Consider the following 15135-nt stretch of genomic DNA (forward strand, 5'->3'; position numbering starts at 1 on the left):
GTCACTGAGGGTGTTTCCATGTCAGGATTCATTTTGTTCTGAAACTCAGCAGCTTGTTGAGTCTTTGTTGAGTCAGACGTCGACCAGCTGCAGAGATTCATCAACCTGCTGCCTGATGAGACAAACAGCTTCTTCACTGCTGTTCTCTGATACATCTGATGGTTCAGCTTCCACCTGCAGCGTAAAAACTAAACGGAGACTGAACAGCAGCTCCGCTCTCATTTTGGAAAAATATTCAGAACTCTCAGAAGTGGACTGATCTGATGTTTTCAGATCTGTGGTCTACAGATGTTTATGTTCCAGCAGCTGACTCACCTGAGAGACACACTGTCCTCTGCTGCCTCCTGGTGGACACTCTGATGGGACGATGGGATTTTTCTCGAAGGAATGTTATTGATTCTGGACACTTGAGTGTGAACATGGAGGAGCTTCAACACTGTTTGTTTCACTGTCAATCTTTACATTTCTCTTCTTGTCACTTTGTTCCTCCTTCAAACAAAGCTCACTGATCTCTCTGATGGAAAACAAACTAAACGCTGGAACATACATGACATGTTTGTGTGAAAGTCACATTTGAACTCTGAAATTCCAGGAGAGTCGCTAGGAATCCTCTTCTAGATTTGTTCTGAACCAGCTGAGTGTGGAAAAGAGAAGGAAGAAATAAAACACTCAGATGGTCGCAGCTGAACCAAAGCTGACTGATTTATTGAAGGAAGTTGTTGAGTTCACACAAATCAAACAACACAGGAGACAGAAAAAGGAGCAAACGGAGGGCGACAGATCCTACTGAAAAGAAACGAAGAGAAGCAACAAGAAGATTTCTGACTACAAGTTAGAACCAAACTTAACCCTCCTATGTTGAGCAGACAAAAGTCCAAATGAAAACCCTGCTTGGACTCACCTACACTCACTGCCCACAACTAAAGCTACAAACAGGAGAACACCTGCTGTGGAATTTTCAGGACATTTCATCTCAAACAAACAGTAGATCTGAACATAAAGCTCACGATGGAGGTCTGGATTCATAATTCCATCCTGACAGACAAACTGACCAGTTGGACAAATACAGTTTCTGTCAGACAGCAGAAACTGTGCTGATCAACCACACGTCAGCAGAAAACTGACCGACAATCATCAAAAAACTAATATGTGTTGGAAAAAGTACTTAAAGGCCCATAGTGGTATTTACAAGCTGAGTCAGGATGCATTTCAGAATTCTGTGTTAATAAAGGTTAGACTGAATCCTTACCAACCATGACGTCATGCTCATGTGAGGACAAAACTAAAAGACAACGCTGGAACATTCCCACAAACAGACCAAAGGCTGAAAACCTGGAATTGAGGCTCCAAGTGGGCAGATATCAGTCAGAGTGGAAAACTTCCTGCACATTCTGCAACCTGACATCAACCTCCAACGGATCAAGTCAGCATTAACTGCAGTTCTCCATCATTCACAGTGTGGAGCTGCACAACTAAACTATACAGGAACAACAGACTTCATACTGGTTCCCAGTCCACCTCCCAGTAACATGGTCCAGTCAGAGTCTCTACACACCAGCTGCTGCTGCTGCTTCAACCTCTGGATCATCAGGACACACTTCATCCTCTCAGCACAAACACCGTCCTGATCAGCATCACTTCCAGCTGCAGTGAGAAGAAGAAAGATGAGAGGTGGTCAATGAGTTTGATCAGTATCAGGTGTGTTTCTCTGCACATTTCACTGCAGTCCACAGTGGAAACAAACTGCTGACAGTCATCAAGCTTCATCACTACATCTGGAGGGCTGTCAGCTGGAATCAGCTTTATTTCCTCAACACATCAACACAACAACAACAGTCGGCTTCACATCCACTCAAACACACCATGACAACAAGCTTATGGCTCCTCTGATTGGCTGACTGCTGTCTCTGTGTTTCGGTCTCCATTCTGCTCTCACAGCTTCACTGAGAAGCTGCAGGTTTACAGGAAACACTGGATCTTTGCTTTGATACCGACTGTGTTTAGTAGAAAACTGCTGGAAGCAGCAGAGACTGATGGAACCTTCTACTGACCTCAGAGTCTTCAGGCTGCAGTCTGGACTCTCCACAAGATCTACCAGATGTTTCACTGATGAATCCTGCACATTGTTCCAGCTCAGGTCCAGATGTTCCAGATGGGAGGGGTTGGACTTCAGAGCTGAGACCAGAGAATCACAGCTGATCTCTGACAATCTGCAGCCCCACAATCTGAATAAAGAACAAAAGATGAGTATAAAATCATTGATGATCCATCAGATGTGTTCAGGTTCTGAATGTGCAGATCAACATTACTTTGTCCTCATCAATCAGCTTTTCTCTAAAAGCAGCACTGTGACTTTGTCCTTCTCTTATTGTGGATCATCATGTCAGCCTTCTACACACATCACCCACATGTCAGCACAACATTCATCCACCTATTCATGTCCACACATTAGTAACATCTGCTGACCTCAGTCCACTCTCTCATTACAGGATCAACATCAAATCTCTTCAGTCTTTCACTTTCCATCACTTCCATCACTTTCTTCTTCTTCTGTGGAAATCAGCTTGCTAGCTTTGTCTCCTTCACATCCTACAGTGTGTCTTCAACAACAGTCACATGTCATCTGTACATTACAGATTGATTCTGATTCCTGCTGTCCACCTGACTGTCCACTGCTCTCTTCCTAACACAACTCCACTGGAAGGAATCACTTCATCAGCTCAGCTCACACTAACCTCAAGCTTCAGCTTCTGACTCACACTAATCAAATTCCACACTGTTGACAACTAAACTCCTCTTTGACTTCCTGAGGCTCCACTGCAGCTCAGCACAAACACTGTGGAAACTAGGCTTGTCACGAGAACCGATACTTCGGTACCAAGTCGGTACTAAGATTCAGAAAATGTGACGGTACTGACTTTTCTAGACTACCCAAAGTACTGTAGGTACCGAGGGGCCAGATCTGGCCGCTTCTTTAGCATTGTTTTTTTGGCTGTAAATGAGCGATTATCTGGCAACCGGGGTGTCCTCCCAGACAGACGTGCCCGGAAAACCTCCAGAGGAAGTCTCCCTGGAGGCATCCGAATCAGATGGCCAAACCACCTCAACTGGCTCCTTTCGATGCGAAGGAGCAGCGGCTCTACTCCGAGCTTCCTCCGGATGTCTGAGCTCCTCACCCTATCTCTAAGGCTGAGTCCAGCCACTCTACGGAAGAAGCTCATTTCGGCCGCTTGTATCCGCGATCTTGTTCTTTCGGTCACTACCCAAAGCTCATGACCATAGGTGAGGGTTGGAACGTAGATGGACTGGTAAATCGAGAGCTTCGCCTTACGGCTCAGCTCCCTCTTCACCACGACAGTTCGGTACAACGCCCGCATTACTGCTGACGCCGCACCAATCCGCCTGCCCATCTCTTGCTCCATTTTCCCATCACTCGTGAACAAGATCCCAAGATACTTAAACTCCTTCGCTGAAGCTGCCCCTCAATTAGTTGAAAAAAAAAAACGCCAGAAGTCGCATCTGGAAGTATTTTGGATTTGAGGCTGACGAGGACGGATTGGTTATTGGTAGTGTCTACAGATACGGACCCGTACCCGTAGCCTGTGGCCTACGGATACGGCACTTTCCCTGACTATAAATATTAATGAGACGTACATGAATATTAATGAGCCGGCTGATGAACGCGCTTTGTGATTGGCTGGTAATCGGACGTACATAAATATTAATGAGCCGGTTTGGTAATCCGAGTGATGAAGGCGCTTCCGTGATTCGAGGTGAATCTGCGTGCCGAACAAAACAAATGGCGGAACTAACAGCCAGCAAACTACAAGTATTTTTTTACCTTCAAAAGTAGCGACAGACTATTACATATTAACAACCTAAACAAAACCCTGACGTATTTTCTACGTCTGTCAACACAGACACTGCATGTCAGTCACTTTAATGTTAGCGGACTCTGTTGAATAGCTAAGTTACATCACCACAAACAAATCTCACAATATCACCGTAAATCGAGTTTGTGGGTTTTTTTAATTCATGCCGAATTAAAGAGCTGCTCCTCACCATTCACGAGTGTTTGTTTCATATTCGACATCCTTAATTTTATCTTGTAAATTAGCGTCCGAAATTAAATGGGAACATTTGCAATGGAGTTCGTCAGCCGCTTCCACCACTGAACGCGGTAAACTACTTAATAGGAACTGGACTTCAAACAATTTAGACACGGCGTCTAAAAGCGTAAAAACTGCAATGTCTGAAGTGTGAGAGGAGACGGTGTATTTTTGGTTAAATTATACAATTTTCGCCCGTCAAAGTCATTCATATAAACTGCCTGTAATGTGCAGCAAATAGTTAACCATCGCCAGCTCTTCAGTGACCTTAACACGTCCGTACCTCTAGTACAGATGCTACGGGTACGGGTCCGTACCCGTAGCATCAACCTTGGTTATTGATCCTGAAAAAACCGTCTGCAAAAAATGTCGTCACCGTAGCACGGCGAAGGGGAGCAACACGTCCAACTTGGCGAAACATTTAAAAGACAAGCATCCAGACTTTTACACAGAATTCAAAGTGAGTGCATTTGAATTCACGTGTTATTGTTGCTCATATCTAATTACGTTACAATGATTAGATGAGCCCAGCCCATAGTAAATGAGCTGCATGGCAAACTAACAAGTGTGTCCAGCCTTGTTTGTCCTGCATAATAGTTTTGTGACGTTTAGGGCTGAAAAGATTCCTCGGATAATCCGAATAATTCGATTACAAAATATCCTCGGGGCAAATTGTGTGCCTCGAAGCCTCGTTTAATATATAAATATATCTAAAATATATATATGGACTACTATACAGCTCAGGGTGTTTGACACGGACGGTCATTTCTGTGGCACAACCCGCCTGCTACCTCCGCTGCTGTGCGGCTTGTAAAATCATGAAGGAAGAGAAAAGAGAAGGACAGAAAGGAGAGAGTCGACACAGGGGATTTTATTATTTTTACCGTGGTATCGAGTGGTATCGAGTATCGTAGAATTTAAGTGGTACTGGTATCGACTACTAAATTTCTGGTATCGTGACAAGCCTAGTGGAAACACAAACATACTGACTGGATCTGTGGAAGTCACACTGCTGAAGCCTCACATCACTTTCACATCAGCTTTACATTCAGACACACAGCAGGAATGTGGATTCTGTCCTCCATCTGGGAACTCTGCAGTCAGCTGATCGGAGAATTTATTCACACTCCAACAATCTCAAACATCCTCACACTGTTTTCAGGAAAATCACCTAAATCTATTAACAGCAGACTTCAGTGAAGGATTTGACTTGAATATATTGATAAACCATCAACAGTGAACTGACCCGAGAGTCTCCAGCTTACAGTTTGGACTCTGCAGTCCTTCACAAAGATGCTTCACTCCTGAATCCGGCAGGTCGTAGTTCTGACTCAGGTCCAGTTCTATCAGATGGGAGTGGTTGGACTTCAGAGCTGAGGCCACGACTTCACAGTGACTCTCTGAGAGTTTACAGTTAGAAAGTCTGTAATGAGACATAAATGACAAAACATGTTGTTATGAAAACGGACACTTTATATTTCCTTCATGCATTTGATACCATATGCATGAAGGAATGAACTAAATGTCTTGTTGGACATTTAGTGTCGAACATTTTCTGTCAAAATGTACACACGACATTTACAGGTTTTTTTTGAAAATGCGTCTTGTTTTTAAATTTTGAAATGGTTTGGTCCCTCCTCCACTGCAGCAGTTCATTCAGTATCGCTCAGCACAATCCATAAAATCCACAAGGATATCTTCCATCAGTGACTGTTCAATACCTTTTCAATGCACCCGCTTTGGGCGGTCAGCTTTTTCTGTAAAGCTACGACTCAGTGGAACGCCTGCCTGATGACATTAAGAAGTGTGTTTCTATCGGCAGTTTTTAAACAAACTGAAAAACCTGCTTAAAGACACTCAGAATTGCAACCACTAATGTCTTTTAATTTGCATTTGTGTGTGAGTGTGTGCTTTTAAGAGTGTGTGGGTGTGTAATGTTTTGTTTCACTGTGTCATGTATTTTATAGTCCAGCATTTTTGTAACATTTTCATATTGTGATGTTTTCATTGTGATTTGCCAAGGCACTGCAGATGGAAATTAGCTTAAAGCCAAATCTGATGTATCAATTGGCAACATTTATGTTTAATATTGTACATGGTCCCTTTTAAAATAAACTGATTAATGATTAAGAAAAAATACAAAGCAATTCAGGAAAGACATCAGAAATTACTAGAAATAAATTAATTTAAAACCAATTCAAAATAGTAACAACAATAATTCAATTAAATCAATTCTCCCAGACATCATCTTTCCTTCTCATGGTGGACTTTAGTGGACTCCTAACTCACAAGTTAGGAGTCATCAGAACTCTGCAAAACAGAGCAAGAACCATCCCCTCAAGGACAGAAGGAAAGGAGAAAGAACACCAACACGTAAGAACCTTCCTAAAAATCTGTGGCTATCCTAACTGGGCCTTCCTAAAGTCCACCATGAGAAGGAAAGATAGGGAGCCAACTGCCACAAGGGAAGACCCAGACAACAAAAGAAAGAACATTGTTGTCCCTTATGTTAGAGGACTTTCCGAAAAACTGAGGAGAGTTTTTCCAAACACGACATCCCGGTTCATTTCAGACCTGAAATACATTCAAAGACTGGTTCAACCAAAGGTCAAAACACCAAGACACAAACTCAACAATGTACTTCACGCAGTCCAGTTCAGTGAGGACTGCCCAGATCTTTACATTGGTGAGACCAAGCAGCCTCTAGACAGACGCATGGCCCAACACAGAAGACAGGACAAGATCCAGCTGTCCATTTACATTTACAGGAGAAAGGCCATTCCTTCCAGGACTCAGATGTACACACGTGGACAAAATTGTTGGTACCCCTCAGTTAAAGAAGGAAAAACCCACAATTCTCACTGAAATCACTTGAAACTCACAAAAGTAACAATAAATAAAAATTATTGAAAATTAAATAATCAAAAACAGCCATTACTTTTGAATTGTTGATTAACATAATTATTTAAAAAAACAAACTAATGAAACAGGCCTGGACAAAAATGATGGTACCTCTATAAAAGATTGAAAACTATTTGACCAGAGTGACATGATTAACTCAGGTGTGTCATTTAATTGACATCACAGGTGTTTCCAAACTCATAATCAGTCAGTCTGCCTATTTAAAGGGAGACAAGTAGTCACCCTGCTGTTTGGTGAAAAGGTGTGTACCACACTGAACATGGACAACAGAAAGCGAAGGAGAGAATTGTCCCAGGACATCCGGAAAAAAATGATAGACAAACATCTTAAAGGTAAAGGCTATAAGACCATCTCTAAACAGCTTGAAGTTCCTGTGACAACAGTGGCTCATATTATTCAGAAGTACAAGACCCACGGGACAGTAGCCAACCTCCCTGGACGTGACCGCAAGAGGAAAATTGATGACAAATTGAAGAGACGGATCGTTGGAATTGTATCCAAAGAGCCCAGAGCAACCTCCAAAGAAATTAAAGGTGAACTCCAAGGCCAAGGTACATCAGTGTCAGATCGCACCATTCGTCGTTGTTTGAACCTAAGTGGACTTCATGGGAGACGACCAAGGAGGACACCACTGCTGAAAAAAACTCATAAAAAAGCCAGACTGGAATTTGCAAAAATGCATGTTGACAAGCCACAAAGCTTCTGGGAGAATGTCCTTTGGACAGATGAGACCAAACTGGAGCTTTTTGGTAAGGCACATCAACTCTATGTTCATAGACTCAAAAACCAAGCATACGAAGAAAAGAACACTGTCCCTACGGTGAAACATGGAGGAGGCTCAGTAATGTTTTGGGGCTGCTTTGCTGCATCTGGCACAGGGTGTCTTGAAAGTGTGCAAGGTACGATGAAATCTGAAGACTATCAAGGCATTCTGGAGAGAAATGTGCTGCCTAGTGTCAGAAAGCTTGGTCTCAGTCGCAGGTCATGGGTCTTCCAACAGGACAACGATCCAAAACACACAGCCAAAAACACCCAAGAATGGCTGAGAGAAAAGCGTTGGACTATTCTAAAGTGGCCTTCTATGAGCCCAGATCTGAATCCCATTGAACATATGTGGAAGGAGCTGAAACATGCCATTTGGAGAAGACACCCATCAAACCTGAGACAACTGGAGCTGTTTGCTCATGAGGAGTGGGCCAAAATACCTGTTGACAGCTGCAGAACGCTCATTGACAAATACAGAAATCGTTTAATTGCAGTGATTGCCTCAAAAGGTTGTGCAACAAAATATTAAGTTATGGGTACCATCATTTTTGTCCAGCCCTATTTCATTAGTTTGTTTTTTTAAATAATTATGTTAATCAACAATTCAAAAGTGATGGCTGATTTTGATTATTTAATTTTCAATAAATTTTTATTTATTGTTACTTTTGTGAGTTTCAAGTGATTTCAGTGAGAATTGTGGGTTTTTCCTTCTTTAACTGAGGGGTACCAACAATTTTGTCCACGTGTGTACATATTCTAGACAGAGAGGACAGATAGTTTGAGAGAGGAGTGAAATAGGCCATTTCATCTTGAGCAACCCACTCTGAACAGAGGGGGAGGCCTCAGAGACCACCTCTCAGCCACATACAAAGCTGCCTTAAGAACTCTTCCCAGAAGATTTAACCACTCTTCACACCTTTCCTCAGGTGAGCCCAACGACTCACATGATGATGAGTCATAGGTAAGGGGCTACTCAGTGGGCCATTAAATCAACGACTCTCATCAGGCCCCCCTCTATTAGCATATTAATACCTCATTGGGATTCAACACCTGTTGTTGAAAGATTTCTTTAGTCTTTCAATAGATACCATCAGCCTTAGCCCCACCTTCACCTCTAGTGGTTAAATACCTGGGACTCTCCAAACTAGTTTTTAGAACTGAAGAAGTCACTCGGATGAGAGCCGAAATGTCTTCAAGATCACAAGAAGAAGTCCAGTTGCCTGAACTAAACCCTTCACCTTAAAGCTGCTGTCCGGAGTTTGAATCGCAGCGTATCCCAAAACACTGTTGGTCCCTCCCTCCCTCTGATTTCGCCCCTTTATTTGTGCACGCGCGCAGTACATGGGAGGGGTGCCCGGAGTGCTGCAGCATCTCGCCTGTTTTGCTGTTTTCCCCTCTTCTACATTTAGTACATTTAGTAAATAATAAAGGAATTACGTTAGAATGCTGTATTGAGTCTAACTTGTCCTAATACCAAAATAACATGAATCTGCTAGGACGAACGAGTAAAGTTTCAATATGTGATTACACTCGTGTATCCCTCTGGATGACGTTGTTTATCAAACTTAGTGCATTTACGCATGTATATGTGTTACATTGTTTATTTATTTCTATCAAGAGTTCAGAATTTCATGACTCCTCTGACGAAGAGTATGTCCCAGACGCCCCAACATCTTCCTCCAGAGGTCGGGCATCTAAACGAAGCCGTCAGGCGGGCTATGGAGGCCGTGGTCGGGGAGTGACGCGAGCACCCCGAGCCAAAAAACGTCCTGCAGTCTCTTGGCCTGACAAGCCGTGGGATTGGTAACTTTTCTGGAAGTTGCTGAGCCCTGATGCTCTCTCCTCCACAAGCAAAACAAATGTGTGCGCGGTTGCGTAGTGCGTAGCTCGCCCACCTCTGCATGGGCTTGCTTGCTGTGCGCGTAACCGTTGATTGACAGCATGACAAAGCTGAAGCTCGAACTTGATTGGTCGGCAGCGACCGGCGCTTTTTGGAATAACATGGGGGTCTATGAGAGGAAGGCGGAGCTCAGGAATAAATTTTCATATCGCGTTATACTAACTTTATATTATAGTATCGAACTAGACAAACACATTTAAGCTTTGTTAAACAATGATACATAAATTGAAAACAAACGGAAACTCCGGACAGCAGCTTTAAGATGACCTGGACAACTGAGAACCTTCACAGACATCAGGAATGATTCAGATCTTATATTCAACTCTAAAGAAAAGATTTTAAAAAATCACGTAAAAGTCGAATGTCTGATTATCTAAGATTGCCTCCTGAAGCTCTTCACATAATAAGAACTGATGCTGTCAAAAACCCTGGACAAGAACCTCTACAGTTCTTCAGGTGTTTCAGTAGATCTGCATGTTTCCTCCATCAGCCAAAGGAAGAACCTCAGAAGGAAAAACTGTCAGAGGGACCAATTATCAGGATGAAATGAAATAAAAAAACTGTCATTAATTTAACAGGTTTAAATGAAACCAACTGAAAAATCTACATTTTCAGAGCGTTTGAACATCTGAGACTAAACTCAGCTGACATGTAAAGTTTGAAATAGGCAAGTGGAACACTGAGAATAATGAGATGTTCTAGTGAGAACATCTGAAGAACTGAACTACTGATCTACTCTGACTGATCATGTTCATCACATCTGGACTCACCGAAACGTTCTGCAGTTCCTCACAGCTGGAATCAGTCTCAGTTTTCCTTCCTCTGACGTTCTGTATTTATTCAGGTCCAGCTCATCCAGAACCTCCTCTGACATCTGCAGCATGTAGGCCAGAGCTGAGCACTGGATCTCAGAGAGTTTCTTCTCTGATCTGTTCTCTGAGCGCAGGAACTCTTGGATCTCCTGATGAATTGAGAGATCCTTCATCTCCATCAGACAGTGGAAGATGTTGATACTTCTGTCTGGAGATATTTCATCACTGTTCATCTTCTTCAGGTTGCTGATGACTCTCTTGATCATTTCTGGACGGTTCTCTGTCCGACCCAGCAGACCTCCTAAGAGTCTCTGGTTGGACTCCAGACAGAGGCCATGAAGGAAGCGAACAAACAGGTCCAGGTGACCATTTTTACTTCTGAGGGATTTCTGCATGACTCTGTACATGAACACATCCAGAGTGTCATTGTGATAGTATTTCCAGTCTTTTCCCAGGAAGTCCTCCAGAACCTTCTCCTTCTTGTTGGTGTAACAGTGGAACATGTAGACTGCAGCCAGAAACTCCTGAACGCTCAGATGGACGAAGCAGAACACCTTGTCCTGGTACAGTCCTCTCTCCTCTTTAAAGATCTGTGTCAACACTCCTGGGTACACTGAGGCTGATTCCATATCGATGCCACACTCTGTCAGGTCAGATTCATAGAAGATCAGGTTTCCTTTCTGCAGCTGCTCAAAAGCCAGTTTTCCCAGACACTCAATCATCCTCCTGCTGTCTGGACTCCAGTGTGGATCTGTCTCAGCTCCTCCATCATACTTGACTTTGGTCTGAACCACCAGGTGGTGGATGAACATCTCAGCCATGGTTCTAGGCAGATCTCCACCCTCTCTGGTTCTCAGCAGCTCCTCCAGAACTGTAGCAGTGATCCAGCAGAACACTGGGATGTGGCACATGATGTGGAGGCTTCGTGATGTCTTCATGTGGGAGATGATGCTGCTGGCCTGCTGCTCATCTCTGGATCTCTTCCTGAAGTACTCCTCCTTCTGTGGGTCGGTGAACCCTCTGACATCTGTCACCATGTCCACACAGTCAGGAGGGATCTGATTGGCTGCTGCAGGTCGTGTGGTTATCCAGAGGCGAGCAGATGGAAGCAGATTCCCCCTGATCAGGTTTGTCAGCAGCACATCCACTGAGGTGGACTCTCTAACATCAGTCAGGACCTGATTGTTGTGGAAGTCCAGAGGAAGGCGACACTCATCCAGACCATCAAAGATCAACACAACCTGGAAGTCTTCAAAGCTGCAGATTCCTGCTGCTTTGGTTTCACTGAAGAAGTGATGAACAAGTTCCACCAAGCTGAACTTTCTCTCTTTCAGCACATTCAGCTCTCTGAAAGTCAATGGAAACATGAAGTGGATGTCCTGGTTGCTTTTGTCTTCAGCCCAGTCCAGAGTCAACTTCTGTGTTAACACTGTTTTCCCGATGCCAGCCACTCCCTGTGTCATCACTGTTCTGATTGGTCCATCTCTTCCAGGTGAACCTTTAAAGATGTCTTCTGCTCTGATGCTTGTTTCTGCTCTGTCCGCTTTCCTGGATGCTGCTTCAATCTGTCTGACCTCATGTTCATCATTGACCTCTGCAGTCCCTCCCTCTGTGATGTACAGCTCTGTGTAGATCTCATTCAGGAGGGTCGGCTGTCCTGGTTCAACGATGCCCTCAAACACTCTCTGGAACTTCTTCTTCAGGCCACATTTAAGTTTACGCCTACAAACTGCAACAGGAAATTCTGAATGAAAAAACAACAAGACATCAATGAATAAATGATAGAAAATATTCCAACAGTTCATCCTCCTAAAGACTGATTCTGTGAATATATTCTGAGACTTTAGTAAATGTTCTGTTGATCAGCAGCTTCAGTCTTTACACAAATCCTCTTACTAGTCTGCAGACAGTCAGCCAGCTTCTCCTGCTTCTCCCACTTCTGCTGCTCCACTCTGTGGATCAACATCAACAGTTAGATCTCAGTACGTCTGTCCACACAGACAAATTACATCAAATCAAATGGATTCATAGAGTGAGTTTAAAAACAACCCGAGTTGACCAAAGTGCTGCACATCTTCACAGATATACAGAAAAGAATTATGTGCAAAAAGACAATTTAAAAATATAAATGGCAATATACATGCATAGACAATATAAAACTAGTTAAATCAATGAGTTAAACAAAATTACACAGTATAAAATACTATTACAGGCAAAAAGGATGGCAACGCATAAGATCAATTTTTTAAATAAACAGGAAATTTTAAGACCATTGAGAGCAGCCAAAAGCCAGTGAAAACCTGAACATCTTGAGGTTTTTCTTGAAAACATCAGCAGATTCAAAGAGGAAGGCTGTTCCAAAGCTTTGGACTCTAATCCAACTGCAAAGGTTCAACCTCCCAGCAGCCTCAGTCATGGAGCAGTTATTAGCAGTTGGTCTGATGAAGCTGATATGAGGCCAGCATGAAGTTGGCATTCTCCAACTTCCACTATCCGTGAGTTAGCATTTCCTTCCTCACAGGAAACAACAACAGCAACTTCCAGGCAGCAAACAGTTTCAAGATGAAACTGGAACACAAGTTTTGCTGATTATTTGGATCATGCAGTAAAGCAGCTCTGACAGTTTATACAGGAGTTTATCCACTTTATTCTTTGGTCGTCTCCCTGCACGCAAATGTTTCACCACAAGTCCAGCTGTCACGATTTTCAGTCAATGACAACTGTGATTCATTTGAAGAAATACAAACAAGCAAGAATGTTTTCCTCTATAAGAGAATGACTTTGTGGTGCAGCCTGTATGCTCTACAGAGTGGGCTGGCAAAGCCAGAGTATTCAGCTGGACACGGTTCTTGTCCATCCACTGCTTCACCTTTGGGAGATGGAGGTGCTGTCATCAGGGTTTAGTGGCAGGTATGTCTGAGTGTCATTGGTGTATGAGATCCTATGTTTATGGAAGATAGAGGACAAGAGGAGCATGTAGATGAAGAATAAAACTGGCCCTGGAATTGAACTTTACACCACAAGTAATCAGTGGAGATGATGAGTAATTAACAATCTGGACTGAAGAGGACCTGTCAGCCAGGTAGGAGGCAAATCAATTTAACACACTTAAGCTGATGCCAACATCTTCCTTCAGATGATTTAATCCATGATCAGCAGCATCAAAAGCTGCTCTGAGTCCTAAAAGAATTAAAATGGCACAATTACCAGAGTCTAAAAACACACCAAGTCCTTTAAAACCTTCAGTAGATTCAGTGCTACAGTGAAAAATAAAACGCATTATACAAACACCAGCTGAAGGTCCATGAGGAGACATGTGGATGTGGACAGAGAACCTGAGGACTCCCTGCAGCAGTAAAGTTTACTAGTTCTGCTGATTCCACTGACAATCAACAGCTCTGTCTGAAGCTGATTTTAGCTTTCAGCTCACTTTGGTTTTGCCCCAAAGGCTCCCAGCAGCTCCTTCATAAAGCCAGATTCCTCCCTGCTGTCGGAGCAAGACACCCAGAGCCATTGTGAGGTTGTACTGGGCAGCTCCCAGTATAAATGTGTTTGACTGCAAGTGTGAGACAGAGAGCTGCTGAAGACAAAGTCAGTGAGTAAATGTTTAAACCTGGACAGATGATGAATGATCCGTCACATTCTTTTGTTTGTGTATCTGTTTAAAACTCTTACCTTCGATCCACAGGGCGGTGCCTTTTCCTTAAATTAGAAGGATGTTTTCTAATGCAGCCAGTCTTCATGGACACAGAGTCCAGTTCTGGTTCAGATGAGTCGTGCTTTTCCAGCTTCCTCCTAAGAAACAAAAAATAGTTGATGCACTGCACTCTGACAAAAAGTTGAATGAAATGTCATAAAACACTGTAAAATTGTTGGAAGCATCAGTCAGTGATTGTTCTGCTGTGGAAAAGGTCTTTCATGTTGTCACCTCAGCATTCCTGCCTTCAGTTGACATGTTTGCTGCTTCCTTTGGAGCTGTTTTTCTCATTAAATGTCACCTGTCACGCAAAATGTTTCTGCCTTTTCACCTTAGTTTCATCTTAAAACCTGCTTTTGACCATCAGACAGGAACTGTTAAAGTGCAGAGCTGCTGACCTGAAGACACTCAGAGGATCCACGTCTGGACCAACAAAGTTACAAGACAACAGCAAACACACAAACAGCAAAATATGGTCAATAACTTGCTGCTTGTCTTTCATTAGAAACAGAATATTGTGATGTTTTTGGACTTCTGCTCAAACAGAACATCTACACACGTGGACAAAATTGTTGGTACCCCTCAGTTAAAGAAGGAAAAACCCACAATTCTCACTGAAATCACTTGAAACTCACAAAAGTAACAATAAATAAAAATTTATTGAAAATTAAATAATCAAAATCAGCCATCACTTTTGAATTGTTGATTAACATAATTATTTAAAAAAAACAAACTAATGAAATAGGGCTGGACAAAAATGATGGTACCCATAACTTAATATTTTGTTGCACAACCTTTTGAGGCAATCACTGCAATTAAACGATTTCTGTATTTGTCAATGAGCGTTCTGCAGCTGTCAACAGGTATTTTGGCCCACTCCTCATGAGCAAACAGCTCCAGTTGTCTCAGGTTTGATGGGTGTCTTCTCCA

At 42.9% G+C, this 15135-nt stretch overlaps 1 protein-coding gene across 6 annotated transcripts in view; it reads right to left on the minus strand.

Moving 5' to 3' along the window:
* Positions 1-684: 684 nt before the first annotated feature.
* Positions 685-15135, minus strand: part of LOC110953848 (protein NLRC3-like) — a 30127-nt gene continuing 15676 nt past the window's right edge. For 4 of the 6 annotated variants that reach the window (XM_051947466.1, XM_051947465.1, XM_051947467.1 and 1 more), the window contains 6 exons: positions 14184-14303; positions 12405-12460; positions 10467-12252; positions 5356-5532; positions 2052-2225; positions 685-1644 (listed from right to left, as the gene is read on the minus strand). In XM_051947466.1, coding sequence (XP_051803426.1) covers positions 1635-1644; positions 2052-2225; positions 5356-5532; positions 10467-12252; positions 12405-12460; positions 14184-14303 — 2323 coding nt within the window. In that variant the 3' untranslated portion in view covers positions 685-1634. The remainder of the gene's footprint in view (positions 1645-2051; positions 2226-5355; positions 5533-10466; positions 12253-12404; positions 12461-14183; positions 14304-15135) is intronic. The other 2 variants (XR_007941465.1, XM_051947468.1) reach the window with 2 other exon arrangements.

This window comes from Acanthochromis polyacanthus, chromosome 4, assembly GCF_021347895.1.
Source record: "Acanthochromis polyacanthus isolate Apoly-LR-REF ecotype Palm Island chromosome 4, KAUST_Apoly_ChrSc, whole genome shotgun sequence".
Taxonomy (NCBI): Eukaryota; Metazoa; Chordata; class Actinopteri; family Pomacentridae; genus Acanthochromis; species Acanthochromis polyacanthus.